This window comes from Martes martes, assembly GCF_963455335.1.
Source record: "Martes martes genome assembly, chromosome: 14".
In the NCBI taxonomy this organism is placed as follows: domain Eukaryota; kingdom Metazoa; phylum Chordata; class Mammalia; order Carnivora; family Mustelidae; genus Martes; species Martes martes.
The window spans coordinates 55,829,803-55,845,998 of NC_137902.1; the positions used below are offsets into that span (position 1 = coordinate 55,829,803).

The 16,196-nt window shown below is 54.6% G+C and overlaps 1 protein-coding gene across 1 annotated transcript in view; it reads right to left on the minus strand.

Moving 5' to 3' along the window:
* Nucleotides 1-2,836: 2,836 nt before the first annotated feature.
* Nucleotides 2,837-16,196, minus strand: part of COL13A1 (collagen type XIII alpha 1 chain) — a gene marked incomplete at both ends in the record, with an annotated part of 145,258 nt that continues 131,898 nt past the window's right edge. The window contains 3 exons of the mRNA XM_080823351.1: nucleotides 2,837-2,869; nucleotides 9,370-9,408; nucleotides 13,183-13,269. Coding sequence (XP_080679477.1) covers nucleotides 2,837-2,869; nucleotides 9,370-9,408; nucleotides 13,183-13,269 — 159 coding nt within the window. The remainder of the gene's footprint in view (nucleotides 2,870-9,369; nucleotides 9,409-13,182; nucleotides 13,270-16,196) is intronic.

Here is a 16,196-nt window from a genome sequence, read left to right on the forward strand (position 1 = left end):
GAAAAGTAAGTACTAGAAAAAACAGTAATGAGTTAGTGCTTTCATCATCTAGGGATGACTCTTGAAACCTTTTTTCCCCCCTACTGCCTAATCTACACAGCGGTCAAATATGGTGTTGACCTTCGTTATCCTACTCTGAAAATTACATTCTGACTCGCTTTGAAAAAATGCATCAAACTCAGTTATAACTGCACCGAAGCTTCCTGCCATAGAACTTCTTCTCCCAAAGTAGCGAGGTAATGATTGTTCAACTTAAGACAACAGGTTGATGGCTGGTCGGGAGTCTTGCCCACAGTGTGGAAGAGGGCTCGGCGGGGAGCAGAAGGAGGGCGGGGGGGGGGGGCTGTTGGGGAGGTGAGTGGCCCCGTACCAATAAAATATCTTCTGTTGGCGTCAGCCAAAAGGAGAATCCTCATTCAGCCACAAATAGGGGTAATGGGAATTTTAAAGAAGAATTTTTTAAAAAATTGCCAATTTTTCCCCTTTCAGGGAAAAGAAAAATGAAACCCTAGGAGTATTTACAGGATTTAATTTTAAAGAGCATCTTCCCAGGGCGGTGTGGGGGGAGTCCGCAACCATCGTCCTGTCCCTGTCACCCCCCTCCGCACCCCGCCCCCCCTGCATCGGCCACCATGTCTACGACTCTGGGGTTCAGCATCCTCGGTTTGTCCTTCAGGCCCTCTGGGTGGACACAAGAGGGTCTGGTCTGAATCTGACTTTGCCGGAAGTTTAATGCATCCTTGCTCAAGCGACTCCAGTTAATTGAAGTTTGATTATGCAAAGTAAGATTTTTTTCCTGAACAGCAAACTCTAACTGATTATACAAAGTAAGATTTTTTTTCTGAACAGCAAACTCTAACCGGTGGCTTGTCTAACCTTTACAGAGTGCTTTGATGTATTCCGGGTCCTTCCACCCAGCGGAGAGGCAGGCAGAACAGCCTAGGGAACGGAGGCTGGGGAAGCCCGGAGTGCGGTCAGTGGCAGGTGGCAGTCACGCGCACCTGCATCCCCCGGGGCCACGGCGCTTTCCCTCTGGCTGCAGGACTCGCAGGCATGTTTATTTCAGCGGAAGCTTGTAAGAAAACACTTGGTCTTTGGAATGAGCAGAGTGCAAGAAAAATGTCTGTTAGCAGGCGGTTTCACTGTATTCTTACAGTGAAGAGAGCCCAGGGCCTGGCAGTTTCCTCTCTTAAATGGTGGCCGTGCTGGATCTGTGTTCCTGGACCGTTATCGGCTCAGAGTGGTTTGCTGGCAGGTGATGAAGACCGTTTGACCATATACCAAAGCCCAGGATCCTGTGAGTCATCGGAAGTCCTCCAACGCATTCCCTTGTATGTCGTGTCCTATAGGGACGCTCTCTCCTTCTCCTCTGCCCTCAGGATGGCAGGAGTGCTGTGTGGCTGGTTAACCAGGCCATACCCACCAAGCCCCACGTCATGTCTGGAGCACCCTCTGGGTCCATGAGCCACAATTTTTGCCATAGTCATTCAGGCATAAGAGCCCCTGACCCCAGAGAGGTCTGAGATGGTCCCCTGCCTTTTGTCTGCAGCCCTTGATATGCTCCTCCCACTCAGGGAAAGAGGCTGCAGTTCCTACTAACAACCAGCATCCAAACGGGGAGGACGTGGAGATATCAGTGAGGGTCAGGACAGCTCTGGGGGCCAGACACTGCGGATGGAAATGACCTTAAACTTGTTCTCATGCATTTTCTTTAACCTGTGGGGCCGAGCAAAGATGTTACTGAATTGAGGTCAGAAGTGTGTGCCAGTGACCCAGTCTTTCCTTCTTGGAAAAGTCTTGGGGAGGAATTCCTCTGAGCTGTCGGTTTAGTCAAGAAGACGTCGCTTTCCTTTGAATACCCACCACCCTTTGTTTCTGCCTTTCTGCGGCCTGCCTTCCCTCCTGATGTGGATGTCACTCCTGTTCTGATCTCCTCTATTTGCAGAAGGTCGTCGATGGAATGAAAGGATCCAGCCACGCTATTCATGGGAGAGGCGGGTGGCGAAGGGGTCTGCGTATGGTGACCAAGGGAGGAGGAAGGCAGGGGGGTGGGTAGTTTCCAAGTACTGTCCCTTCAGCAATTTGGTAAAAGGCAAATGGCTTATTCTAGATCCTCTCGAAAATATGTACCTTGCTGCCTCTCTCCATCGTTGTCAGCTCCGCACCCGGCAGGAGCATCTCAGAACACCAGATTACACGCGTGAGGCCCTGGGCTCCGAGGGCCAGCCCAGGCATCCCACCTCATGGCCTGGTCTTGCTCTGGGCTTCTCTCCTCTCTGACATCATTACTCTTTCCTCTCGAAGACGGATGCTCTCTGCTTTTCCAGTTTGGCACACTCATCAGCTTACGGCATTTGAAAGAACCCAGGAAACGGAAGGCTTCACAGGGACCCACCAATGGAAGTGAAAGGAAATGTGTTGAGAAGGAGCAAGGAAGGTGACAGGTGTCTGGCCCCAGCCTCCTGGGGAGGCTTTCCAAGGTCAGAGCTGGCAGCCCCTCGGCAGAAAGGCTGCTCGAACTGTAAGTGTCCATGAGAAAGGGGCAGCCAAGAGCCCTTAAAAATGCAGGAGGAACAGAGGGTCCTTGCTGTAGGCTGCGGCAGAAATCCCAGCTGAGGGCTGGAGGAGACAGGCAGGCTCAGCGTTCACTTTTCTGGTTGAGCTCTGGCTCCTAGGGAGGACAGAAGGCCCACAGTCTCTTGTGGTCACCCTCCAATCAGCCCTCAAGCCAGTTCCCTGAGAAGGGTTTGGCCCGTGACCCTCTGTCCAGGGGCAGCTCTGTCTTCTCACTCCTCCAGGGCAAGGCGCTTTCCCCAAGACTCTGGGCTGGTTGGCTTCACTTCTTGGCCACCAACCATGGACTCTGGCCCTTGAGGAAACATTGAGAAGGGGATGTTTGAGACAGAAACTCACTGGGGATTGGCTTGTGGGGTCGCCTGCCTGGGCCAGGGGCATCCCACAGACCTGGCCAACCCTGGTGGACTCCCAGCATGGACCCACCCTCTCTACCCCCTTTCTTCTGCGGAAATCTCATTTGCCCTCCCCTGATGTGAGAAGCAGGTGTGGCCCAGGCTGATGCTCCATGGCAGGGGCTGGAGGGCGAGGCAAGGGAGAGACTGATGGTCCGTGGTAGCCACCTTCTCCCTCCTTCCTTGGTGACAAACTCCCTCTCCGTGTTCTGGCCTCACTGGCCGCCACAGAGTCCTGTGGCCTTCACCGAGCACTTAGCCCACACGTCTTAGCATTGTGGGTGTCCCTGTTAACTCCTGGAGGACAGACTGGGCCTCACAGTCCATAGTAGCTCCGGCCTCCCAGACCACTGGTCGTACATAGTAGGTGCTTCAGTCAAGTAGACTGATGACTCAGCTGGTCATGGGTGTTTATGAACCTTGACCATGGGAGGGAGACGTTGAGCTCGGTCTCCAGGTGCCTAATGAAGGAGAAAGTTCCTTTTCTCCAAGAGTTCACTGTCTAGTGTGGAAGACTGACTCTTCCTCCTCGAATAGAAGGCAGAGGAGGAAAAGAAACACCGAGTTCCGTGTTTTTCCAATGAGGGAGACTCACCCAACTTAGGAACCCAGAAAAGTCTTCCCGGGGCCCTGGTGGTCTGAGCTGGGCCTTGAAAGGAGGGTAGAATTTTGGCAGGTGAGAAAGAACAGCCTGGCAGGCAAAGGGCCTGGCATGGGCCAAGGTAGGAAGGGAAAGCGCAGGGTGTGTGTGGGGACCTGTGAGCCCGCCCAGGGCTGGGGAAGGCCCCGCTGCTGTGCTCGGCCTCAGCTCTGTCTACACCGCTCTAGGCAGATGCTTGGCTGTTCCCTGGAGGCAGGCCGTTCCTAGGGACTGGGGGTGGGGGTGGGGGTGGGGGACACAGTCACTTTGTGTCTGGAATTGTGCGTTAGCACACAGAACCCAGCTCCTTTCCCTGCGCCGTCTCCCCTCCTCCCCCACACGGAGGAGCCTGCTGCCTCAAGGGAACCCACCTGGAAAATTTGCCCTTGAAGAAAGGAGCAGCTGGTCCCTCCCTGGTCCTTCCTTCCCCGCTCTCCCCGGGGGCACCCACCGGTGGCCCACCCTTCCCTTCTTTCCAGAGGCCTGCAGCCATGGGTGTTTGACTCTCGGGCTGCCCGAAAGTGAGTCCAGGCGCGGGGTCTGGGGGTGGGAGGCAGCCAGGCTGCGCCAGTGCGAGGGGGGGTGGTGCACAGATAAGAGTGCAGAGAGCCGGGTATGGGGGAAGGCTAGGGAGAAACTTGTCAAGGCAGCACAGTGTCCTTGCACATTTGTAGGGTGTTAGGGACTGTCTCCCTGTGCTCCAGGTGAGTACACCTGTACCACTCCATCTCTGATGAATTTAGCAGCATAGATGCCAGCTGAGAGCAAGAAGTTCTGCTGCCATCCCTGCCCAAGGGGAGCCGACCCCCTCCAATCACCGACCGCGCCAGCTCGGGCTGCTCGGAGTCCCCGTTGTCAGGGTTATGGGCAACACGCATGCAGCATGCAGTGTGGCCATGCTAGCTCCATGCATCCCACTAGCCCAGCCGGACAGTGTGAGCTAGGGGGGCAGGGGACGCCCCAGCATCCCAGTCTTCCCAGATGACCCCTGGTCCATGGGATCAGTGGATTTAAGGTCCTCAGAGGTCACCCAAGTCAGCTTCCTCATTTGACGTTTGGGGAAACTGAGAGCTAGAGTAAGTTGTTCTGTGCCACAGGGCTGACCGTGGAGGAGGGACCGGAAGCTGAGCCTCCGGACCTGTGGGCCAGCACCCTCCCCTGTCCCGGGCTACCCCGAATGCCCCACAGGTCTGTGGCGTTTCATTCTGCCAGATGACGTCAAGAATCCCCCCTCCCCCACCGCCACCCTCCCCTCAGGGATGCCAGCTCTCGGTCCAGCAGGGCAGAAGCACAGAGTGAGGCAGAGGTGGGGCTGGACAGGCCCGTGTGGAAGGAGCCATTCCTTCCTTGGCGAGGAGGGGCTTCCTCCGGTCCACGTGGCCACAGAGGCACAGGTCACTGACCTCGGTGAGAGCGGTGGTTTGGGCAGGGACCACCAGGTCCACGGTCACCCACAGGGGTCCTGGCTCAGTCTCTTGTGAAGCCAGGTGTCCCCAGGCCTGCAGGTAGGCAGAGCTGGGCCATACGAGGGTGCGGGAGCCAGCTCTCGGGGCCAGGCACGGGAGTGAGCCACTAAAGGCAACGGGACTCAAGACCTGGCCCTCCATAACTCATAGAGGATGCTCGCCAACAGGGCTGTAAGTTGCCCCGTGGGGAGGGGCCTGGGTGCTGCCTTCGTTTCCGGGCAAGCGGTTCTCAGAAGGGGCTGCGCATCCCAGGAACGGAGTGAGTGTCTCCAAGCTCCGTGAGCGCTCTCTGGTACCGGCCCAGGTGCTGTCCTCCTCCGATCTGCGCTCCTGCAGTGCTAGCATCCCTGTCCTTCGGGAGCCCAGTAGTCCTCGTGTTAGCATGAGTGCTGATGCCCAGCTACCCTGCAGATGTCTCGACCATGCCGCTCCCTGCTTCTCATCTCCCTGCACCACCCCTGACCCAGAGACGAGTTGAGTCGAGGTCCCAGTGGAGGGGCCCAGGGGAGCCCCGGAGTCAGGCCCTGCAGGGAGGGATCTGGCTGAGGGGACATGAGGCTCCAAAGGCCAGGGAGAGACAACGAGCCTGCACATGGAGTCCGCCTCCTTGAACTTTCTGCCGCTGAGAAGGGCAGCGTGGTCCCCAAAACCGGGTGGATTGTTCCTTTTTGCCTCCGACCACAGGGAGCTTGAGGGAAATGTGTGAAGGGCCTTTGTTGGCCCATCTGGGCCTCCTGTCACCTCCTCTGCACTTATTTCTCCTGACACCGACTTTTAAACTTCTCCTCAAACATATTTCTGTGCCATTCTCTGGTAGAAAGACGAATGTAACCCCGGCTGTATCCGTTTATTATAGATTCATTATCCTTCCCCAAATTTAAAAGAAATAAAAATGAAAATATTTTCTTAGCCCCTGAAAATACTGTGGGGCCAGGCTCATGGCACTTTGCCTGAGACATCGGCCCTGGCTCGGGGGTGAGCTGTGTCCCTGGACTCCGGGGAATTTGGAAAGGGCCCGTCTTGGAACTTCCCCCCCATAGGAATAGCAACTGTGTCAGCTGGCAGCTTGGGCCCAGGGCCCTGGTGCTTCTGCCCTGTGGGGAGGGGACAGATGAGCTCCATTCAATGACCACAGAGGCCAGCTCCAGTGCCCCCATTTTGCTTTCCAGACGAGGAAGGCGAGACTCCGAGGAGGAAGCTGTCTGATTCCCAAAACATGGAATGGACATCTGGAATGGGAATGGTTGGTCCCCGTGGGTCTGGGCAGCCCGTAGTTCCCATCACCACCATGTGGTAAGGGACTCCTGACTGTGAAGCCCCTTCATGCAGAGTTCACGGCCATGACTGTGTGTGGACAGAATCTGAGTCTACGTTTGCCCCTGTCCTGCCTATGAAGAAAGGATCTATGAAGAAAAATGAAAATGAAATAAAATGATGGGGTACGGTCGCACTACCGAAGCAGATTGTTATTTCAAGGCCCAAAGCAACACTGGTTTATGTTTTCAAACCTCGAATGGTAAAGCTGTGGGCCACACCACAGCGGGGTCCCTTGTAGTCTTTCAGACAAGGTTCCTGAGCCCTTTACTAAGCTCTGCAGTGTGAACGGGACTCTATAAACCTCAATTTTTTAAAAAATAAACCCAACTTCAGATGGCCAGTGTGGCCCTAATTTGTGAGTGTTGTTTGAATGTTCTTGGTTGGAGTGGAACGGCAATGAGGTCTTGGCGGCTCGGGGTGAGGGAACCTTGTTGATCTGCTCCCCACGAACCACCAGCAGCAGCAGTGGCTGTCACTGCTCACTGCCGCTCAAAAGGAAGAAAAACAAAATCCCCCCCCAATACTGAAAGCCATAACAAATAGCCTTTGGAACCTTGGGGACCCAGGGCCTTGCAGCAGAACTGAACTTGAACTTGAAACGCTCAAAGGGGACCCCAAGGAACTCGGGATATGTTATATACAAAGGACCTTGCTTAAGCGACCCCTCCTCCCCTCTCACTGTTGGACCTCACATTTCTATACGTTACCCTATATTTCTGAGGACCTCAGGGACTTCCTGCTTTCCCAAGAAAAATGTATTTAATTTAATGATTGATCGGGATCATGAGTTGCCATGTTTCATTTTTTTTTTAATGGTGAAAATCCATAAGAGTTTAAAAAATTCTTAGACACACCTAGTTGGCAAACACCACTGACCTCCACGTCCCTGTGAATTCACACGTAAACTAGCGAGCACCTCGGTGCTGGCTTGGCCCCCTTTGGCACCAGAACACAATAATTTATTAAGCTTCAGTACTTAATAAGTGTGCACAAATATCATGCAAACATATGCCCATACTCATAAACAAAAAGTGTATTAGAGTCGTAGACTTATACAAAACATCTTGTAAACAAAGGGAAGGAGGTTGGCATTTTCTGTACAAAATATGCAGGTTTCTCTTTTTTCCTTTTTTTTAATAATCTGTAAGATGCATCATACTTCTGGCATTTTCAAAAAGTGAAAACTGTATAAAAATAAATATTCTATGTACAAACACACACACAGGCCATTCCCAGGTTAGAGGCATCACTGCAAAACAAAAACACACAAAGTAGCATTAGTGTCAGTGGGTTTGTGGGTGTCTCCTTCCGTTGTGGGAAAGCGGTGGCTCTTTGGAGGGCCGGGGTGGCGGGCAGCTCTGGATAAGGGTGCCACGGCCCCCTGGGTGGAAAGCCCTGTTGCTGTCTGCACCCCAAAGGCAGAAAATCACTTTCGCCTTCCTGTCACCCCCTTTGCAGACACTAGAGGGCACCTGCTCTCCATGCAGCCTGGCGAGGGCCGGCTGCGGAATGAATTCCCGCATCTTCCTAGACTGAATTTGTGGCATGAACCAACAGACAGGAGGCTCTGGGGCGGCTTCCCCAAGACGCCGTAGCTCTAGCCCTCCATAGTATAGCTGTTCCTCCCCTGCTGAGCTCAACCACTCCCATCTCCTAACCATCAGCCGCAACCGCGAAGAAGGAAATCTTGCAAACATCCTTCCACTTGCCTCTTTCCTGCATCTGTGGAGTTTTAACCAGGTCTAGGGGAACACAGTGAGGGGATGAGGGGCAGATTCTCGGGGTGGCCTCTTCCCTGATACGCAGCTCTCCGTCTTTGTGGTCAGGGATGCCTTGGGTGCCTGGGTGTGCAGGGACTCCGCCCTGGGCCTGGGGTCATGGTGGGTTCATTACTTTTAACTCAATCCTGTGAACTAATGAGATGCTGGCCATTTAGCCACCGAGGAGCCCCGTCTGACCCTAAGTGTGCGTCTGCTGTCACTGAGACAGGGCTCAATGAGCTAAGCACCAGCTCTTGGACATGCTGGGGTCTCTGGCCCTTTTCTGAGGACAACCCAACACCTGGAGACCACGGGATGAGGGCCATGAGGCACGTCAGAGGGAGCAAGCTGGAGGGGGGGCTGCGGTCGGAAGGTGACTGGCACTGAAGCTGTACCTTTGCCGGACCCGCCAGCAAACTGGATTAACAAGCCGATGGCCTTTGTCAAGTGGAGGAGCCCCGTGCCCCGGGGGCCCTGACCAAGTGGGGTGATTGAACGAAAACTCACAGCTGGTAGGAATTCTGGGACCCCGGAAGGGACCCCGGCAGGACTCCTGTGTGCTAGCGTGAAGCTCTGGCCACTTAAGTTCAAGGGGAAGGGCAGAGTGGTGAACTGGCCAATCTCCACGAGGAAGTAGGGAAGCCACGTGAGTGTATAGTCTAAGTAAAGGGAAGGAGGTTGGTGTTTTCTGTACAAAATATGCAGGTTTTTCTTTCTCTTTTTTCTTTTTCTTTTTTAATAATCGATAAGATGCATCATACTTCTGGCATTTTCCCTACATTTTCCTTCCTTCTGGCAGATTTCCTACATCTGGATAAACGTCATCATGTGGCTTGACGGCTTAAATGACCTCGTGTGAACACCCGGAGAATAGCTACTGATAACTAATTTTAAAAACGTGGTCCAGCAGTCCTCGGAGGAAAGGTGCTGTGGAAATTAACCACACAAAGCATAAAGATGTCAGCCGTGTGGCTACATGGAAATTCCAGACGCTGGGGTCTGCGGATGCCTTAAAAAGCATTTTGAAAAAGTTCTCTAAGTGCATGCAGTGTGTGGGACGCTTCGTGGGCACCCTGCCTTGAGGAGCGTTCCTTTCTTGACCCATGCCATTTGCAGAGAGGCCCTGGATGGAAACTGCACGTGTTTAATTGCCCTTGAGAAGGAGGCCACAAGTACGCCTGTGCCCCCTGGGCACCACAAACCGTGGGCGGCCTTACCTTGTTCCAACAGCCCTGGACTGGCAAGCCATCTTCGCCCTGCAGTGAGGAAGGAAGGCAGATGGCTCAGACTCTGCGACAGCCCCCCAAGCAGGCGGGATGGGGGGACAAGGGCCACACACCCTACGGCAGCGTATCAGGATACAGCTCACCTCTGGTCTATTTCTCTTCTCTGCCGCAGGGCAGAGCCTCGGAAGGGGCTGGGAAGCAAGGCAGACTTCCCATTGACTAGGACCCCATGGAGTTGTAGTGCACTGCCAAAAGGGGCTGCCCTAGGCTGTGGGGTCAGCACTTACTTGTTAAGGACAGCCCTAAGCCCCTCGGGTTTCTGCTCTGGCCGGACTGAGTGCTAGGCACTTTTGGATAAGTCACTGAGCGCTTGGTGGCCTGTGTCTTCCTCTGTAAAACCCGGGAAGGCATGGCTGTGTGAAATGGCCACTACAGGGCCCCCAGTTCTCCTACTATCTTAGTTCCTCTTTTCCTTACCTGTAGAAAGAGGAAGTCTAGGCGGCCCATGCGATCCTCAATAAGGCGGAGGACGGGACACAAAGGGGCAAGCCACCTCACTCACAGGTATTGTCACGTGGCTCTGAGGTGCCTTCAGCAAGGTGACGCTGGCCCCCGGCACAGCCCTGGCCATTGCTGGGAATTTGGGGTGGTGGGGAGATGGAGTGGAGGATGGGAATCAAACTGTGTAGTGTTTGTCTTCTTTGCTGGAAGCCCCTATTGGAAAGCCTGAGTCTTCTTGGGGCCCTGATGTCCCAGGCTCACTGGCATACCCTTTGGGGAGCCTGGAACTTTCGTGAGACAAAGTGGGGATGCTGAGGCCGAAGTGGGGCAAAGATCTGGTTCTCAGTCTGTGTCTACTAGAATTGCAGCCCAGATTCTAGAATTCACACTCCAGGGCACAGCAGGGATGGACACAGGGTTTCGGGGACCAAAGCCAGTGGTCAGTCCAGAGGCGGCTGAAGGGGAGCCCTCTGAGCCCCAAACCAATTTCAGCACCATGACAGGTGCCTAAACTGCTCACCTGGCGTTCAGCAGGCAGCTGGCCCGACATGGAGGGCCGAAGAAGTCTAGTTATTTTGTACTAAGCTAGCTCCCCCTGACCCTATGTCCACAAAAACACAGCACGGGAGCAATGGTGAGAAACACGGTTTGCATTAAGGATCAAATAAAGATGACCTTCGTTGTCCCCCAGGGTGGTGGAGGGCCTGCAGGGGGAGGTGGTACATTCTGAGGCCTCATGAAGACCTTCTGCCCCTTTCCCCAGCCCGCCACCGTGCATCCTTTCGCAAGGACTCTGGAAGGGAGAGGAGCCTCCGCGGGCCACAGCGGCATTCCCATTGGCACATGACGGTGGCGGGGGGTGGGGGGTGGTGCGCAGGAGAGCGAGGCGGGAAGTGGGAGCACGGGAGAGAGGAGCTGGTGGCTGGGGCTGCAGCTGGCAGAACTCAAGGTGTCAGACTGTGGGAGGCACGAGGCAGGGGGGATCTGACTGGGGGTTGATGCGGGTGCTCGGGAGGGACCCGGGAGTCCCATGGTTGCTCGGGTTCATCAGGCAGGGCAGTGGGGAAGTGGGGGCAGCAAGCGGGGGTTTCAGCGGTGGAGAAACAGCAAGCAATCTACTCTGCGCTCTTCTTTTGTTGCATATACCGGTCCTAAAAAGTGGGACGCTGGGGCGGGATGTGGGACCGGGAGTCCTCATCTGACTGTTACTTGTATGAAAATAGCTCCATGAACTCCAGGCCTCCTGGGGACATTTAGGAGGGCAGGAACCATTTAAGCCCATGGCCTTGGAATGAGGCACCATCACGTGCTCCCCTTGCAGGGAGGTGAAAGGATGGCAGTGGGGGTGAGAATGTCCCTGCCCAAAGGGACCGGGGCCCAGCGCAGCGCAAGCCGCACGGTGACCACTCCGCCGGGACACACTTGGAAAGGGTTCCTAAGTGCCTCCCCATTTCTTGTCTTCTGTTCCTCAACGACATTCCCAACCTTTCCATTCTCTTCCAGCCTTGCTGGAGGGGAACCATCTAAAGATGGAAGGAGGGGAATCTAAGGGAGGATCTTCTCGGTCTTCCAGGGTTTCAGCAAAAGGGATGAACACTTTAGCATCTATAATCCTGCTTTTGGACCATCCCCTGGTTCTGGTGGTATCCCTGGGGCAGCGACCCCACTCCCTCCTCTACGTCCATTCTAGAACCCCTCAGTCTCCCGTGTTTAGGAGCATGCCCATCTGTCCCCTGCCGCCTTGCGAGATGGAGCGGAAGGCGTGCGGGACCGGCTCAGCGTCTCAGTTTTGCTGGGTGCTCAGCGGGAGCTGTTGCCGAAGCAACTGCAGTGTGTGAAGGAAGAGAAGTCACGGTTGCTAAGAATCCGTCCAGAGAATCCACTTCCCTAGCTTTCTTTCTGGGGGCAGGATGGCTAGAAGCAGCTGTGAAAGGAGGATCCGATGTAGCCAAAGCTGGCTCAGGGGGGCAGGCGGGACGGCTCGCATGAAGGGGAGGGTGCTTTTGAAGCAGCTGTGGGAGGCAAACTTGGGATGCTGGAGGGGCATGCGGGAGCCCCTGAGGACTGGCCGTGGCAGGGTGACCCTTAGGGTCTACAATGAGAAGGGGCAGGTGACGTGGGGGGAAGGGGGGCGCGGCCAGAGAGGCATGCGGGCGAGAACCACACACGTGGGGAAGCCGGAACCGGCCATGCAGGCAGGGGAGGGTGACGCCATACCAATGGGCATGGGGCATCCAGTCCGTCCAGCCCTGGTAACCCCGGCTCCCCTTTTTCTCCTTTAAAACCTCGGTGTCCCTGTTCACAAAACCAACCACGATGATTATTTAGGTCAAGGCTGGCCAGCTCCAACTGTGGAGCGGAGAGGCCCAAGTCCCACCCCAGCCAGGATGCAGGACCCTTGAGGTGGCTGCAAGCAGGGCCCCCGTCCCAGCGGACTCCCACTTGCCAGGTTCAGCTGTGGTGCTCTCTCTGGCTCCCGCGAGAGCCGAGCTTTGGCATGCGTACAGCTGGCCCCCTCTCTGTTTCAAGACTCACTCGGAACGAACACAGATGAACTTCAAATTTAGCGTATCATAATTTTCAGAACCTTCACGCCGATTTGTGAGGGCACTTGGGAAGCCCGGCTAATGTGCCACAAACCATTCCTTATAAGCTTGTTTGGGGGCTTCTGGTGGGGGGAGTCTGTCTACTGATGGTGGTCTGTGGCTTCACAGGTTTAGTTGCGTGGCTAGTGGGCACGGGGAGGCTCTATTTTAAAAGCCCCCTTTCTGGCCTGGTTCTACCCCATCCAGGGCCTAGATGGCCCCAGGGAGACACGGATCCCAGTGTCCTGCATCCTGACAGAGGATTCCAACAGCGTGGACTGCTGGCCACAGAGGTGGCCACAAAACAAAGAAGGCAAATGTGTAGCTTACAAATGCTACAGTGGGTTCCAGAGCTCTCCTGGAGCGAAGGGCCAGCTGAGGCCTGCTCCAAATCCCCTGCTTAAGGCAGGGGGAGGCGGGGGGGGGGGGTGGGGGGAGGTGAGGGGGGGTTCTTTCCACACATCAATTGTCCTGCATCTTCAAAGGAAAGAGATTTTGCCAGAATGGCTTGCAGCCGGGGTTTGAGGGCACCAGCACCCAGCAGGCAGAATTCCCCCAGCCAAGTGCACGAACAGATGTGGTACAAAGTGCACGGACAGATGTGGTAACATCAGTGCAGACATCCCTCCCTCATCCTAGCCTATTTGCCTTCTTGGTTTCCGGCTTGCAAACCTCAAAGAAAAACCCAGAACAATGCAAGTGATAAATAAAGACATACCAACGGGCAGGGGGCATCTAATCCAGGCGCTCCTTGGTCTCCCTTATCCCCTTTAGGCCCTCTAGAGCCTTTCTTCCCCCTCTCCCCCTGTAAATAATGGTTTAGTCCGAGAGAAAAAAAATAACATCAAAACTTTAGGATCCTTCACGTGTTAAGGTTAGAAACAGAAAAGGAAAAAAAAATGAAAGAGGGGGAAATAGCATCACTTAATGAAGATGCTCTTTCCAATAGGTCTTGAAGTCAGCACCCATCCCCAACCCCTCTAGAAACTGGGACCCGTGGCTAACGCTGGTGGGCAGAGGGGCAGGGGAGGAAATCAAGGCCTAGGGACCGGGAGCAGTAGGGCTCTGAGCTGGAGGTGGAAGGAAAGGCAGGAGGAGGCTACTTGGGGCCAATTTTCTCTTGGAGGGTCCATTTTTGAAAGACCTTGACCTGCCAACTTTGGTTCCCGTTGGTGTTCATCCCTTTGACATTGTATTAGGAGGCGAGATGATTTCATTTAGAGCCCTGGGGTGTGTGTGTGCACGTGTGTGCATGTGTGTGTGTGAATGTCTGCACATATGTGTATATGTATGTGCCTGGGTGTGTGTTTATAGTGTGTGCATGTGCAAGTGTGTGCTTGTGCGTGAGTGTACAACACACATGTGTACATGTGTCCAGGGCTCCTGGGCGGCCCCTGGCTCTCAGCTAGGTCCTCCCATTGTATGTGGGTCTCTGGTCTCTGGTCTGAATCAGAGGCAGCTAGGTTGTATATATACAAGTTGGTTCAAGGAACTCATTTGTTTCTGAAAGACTCCGGTTAGCATCATCTTTCTAAATTGAACCCCCTTTTGTATGTGTTAGGGTCACTCTCCATTTCAAGAAAGGCTATGGGGAATGCTTCCTAATGAACTTGAGTTTGGATTTTCCCATGTTGGGTCTCCTTATAAAGGTGCCAAGTGTGTCCATGGGGAGTCTTCCTGGGGATGGTTCTCTGCCGCTACGGAAGGCTGACTGTCTCATGGCGAGGGGTTTCCACAGTGCTCCTCGAGGTGGACGAGGCCTCGAAGGCAGAAGAAAGGCTTGGAGCCAGAGCGGGTCCTGCCTGTGACCAGCAGTGTGCCTTTGGGAATCACTCAACCTCTCTGAGCCTCACTTTTCTTTACCTGCACCACATGTATCGTAACACCTGCCTCAGAACTTTGTAGTAATGTCTTTGTGCACATTTAATGGTGCCATTTAATAGTGGCCTACAGTCCGTGCTCAGTAATGATAGCTGCTTCACAACAGTTACATTGACGACGGTGGTGAGTTCTTGCGAGCCCGTCCTGGAGCCGAGCCTGCCGCCAGCTACCACGTCCCTGTAGCGGAAGGCTGCAGGTTCCTGGGGGGGGCAAGGCAAGGACAAGAACGTTTCTTACGCATCTGAGTCCTTGGAAACGCCTCAAATTTCGTGTTTCCAGAGGTTCCCTGTAATTCCAGTGGATTGTTCTGAGTGAGTTTTCTAAAGTGCAGGTGCTTCCTTGGAAACGGATGTGATCGGGAGGACATGTGTGTAAGCCTGTTACCTGCGGTTGCTTTGGCTCTGAACCACGCCCACTGGGAAGAACACGACAGACAGCGTGATCGATCCCTGAGCTGGCAGGGGGCCAGCAAATCCGCTAGCTCTTTGGATGGGAAGCCCCAGTGTAAATAAACTTCCTCACCAAAGGGGTCCCTCTTTCTCCTAGGGTCAGGCCAGTGTCAAAGTGAATGCAGTTGCCTATGTCTGGAGGGTGGGCAAAGCTCCCCAGGAGTTGCTGGGAGTGGGTTCCAGGTCCCTGCTGATTTGCCCGCAGGCAACACAGGGTCGGCAGTGGTGGTCCTGACTTTCAGGCTGTGTAGCTTGCACTACAGGGAGCCAGGTCCGAAGGGCCCAGGAAATGGCTTTAAAGTGGGCATCCTTCGAAGGTGCCAGAGTACTAGCCTTAGGTACATCCCACCCCAGAGAGTGAGGCAGAAGAGGCCCAGGTAAAGAGGGGGTTCTAGGAGGGGAAAGGGCAAATAAAAGTAAGCAGCAGGGGTTTCTTTATAAAATGCAGATACATAACTTGATTTCAGAGAAACTGAGTGGCGGCTGGGAGAGTGGCAGGGAAAGACGAGGGGGTGGGGTCTGGTGATGGGGCGAGTGCGTCTGCGCAGAGAAGTATTGAAGGAGAGAAGGAAGGAAGAGTCCGGCCTAGGCCAAAAGAGATAAGGGAGGACGGAGAGGTAAGGAGGCAAGGGGGACCAGGCAGCGCAGGCCACTCACACTCACATGCACGCACACCCCACCCCGGGCGGGGCGTCAGGCAGAGCCACCGCCCCCTCCCTGCCCGCACACATGCACGCAGACCTTCCAGTTGGCCGGCTTGCAGGAGCACTACCGCTGCTCCACCCAGTTTTCCTGATGCCAATGCCAAATTCATGCCACCCTTTATCTTTTTTTCTCCCCCATCCCCTTTTTATTAAGTGGGTTCCACATCAGACTTGAACTCATGATCTGGAGACAAGAGACCCAAGCGGAAATCAAGAGTCAACGCCTAACCGACTGAGCCATCCAGGTGCCCCTGGGGCACCCTTTATCTTGTGATGAACTCTTTCATCCTAAACGTGGATCCTGGGCCAAATTCCTGGGGCTGTTAGAGGCCGGGAATGACGTCCCTTGTGACAAGACCAGGACAGTCTTTCCATGGTCATGTGTGTTCCCTTAGAAAATGGCCTATTCTGGGCTCTGGGACTTGTGTGCTACTGCAAGGACCAGGACCTTCTTCCTCTCAGGAATGGGGAAGAGGCTCCAAGACCGTTGCGTGGTGGGTCACAGAGAAACATTGTTGTAAGACCGTGTCCCCTTTCACTGGAAGATGGAGCAACGAGCTTTTGGTGCACCCACCTGGGCCTCTCCAACAGGCCCTGGCGGCACATGGAGTGGAGTTTGAGAGGGGCCTCGGCAGCCTCCTTCTCACACCCTGTGGGGGCTGGGACTTGAAACACCTGCAGCTTGGCCTTCACAAGCA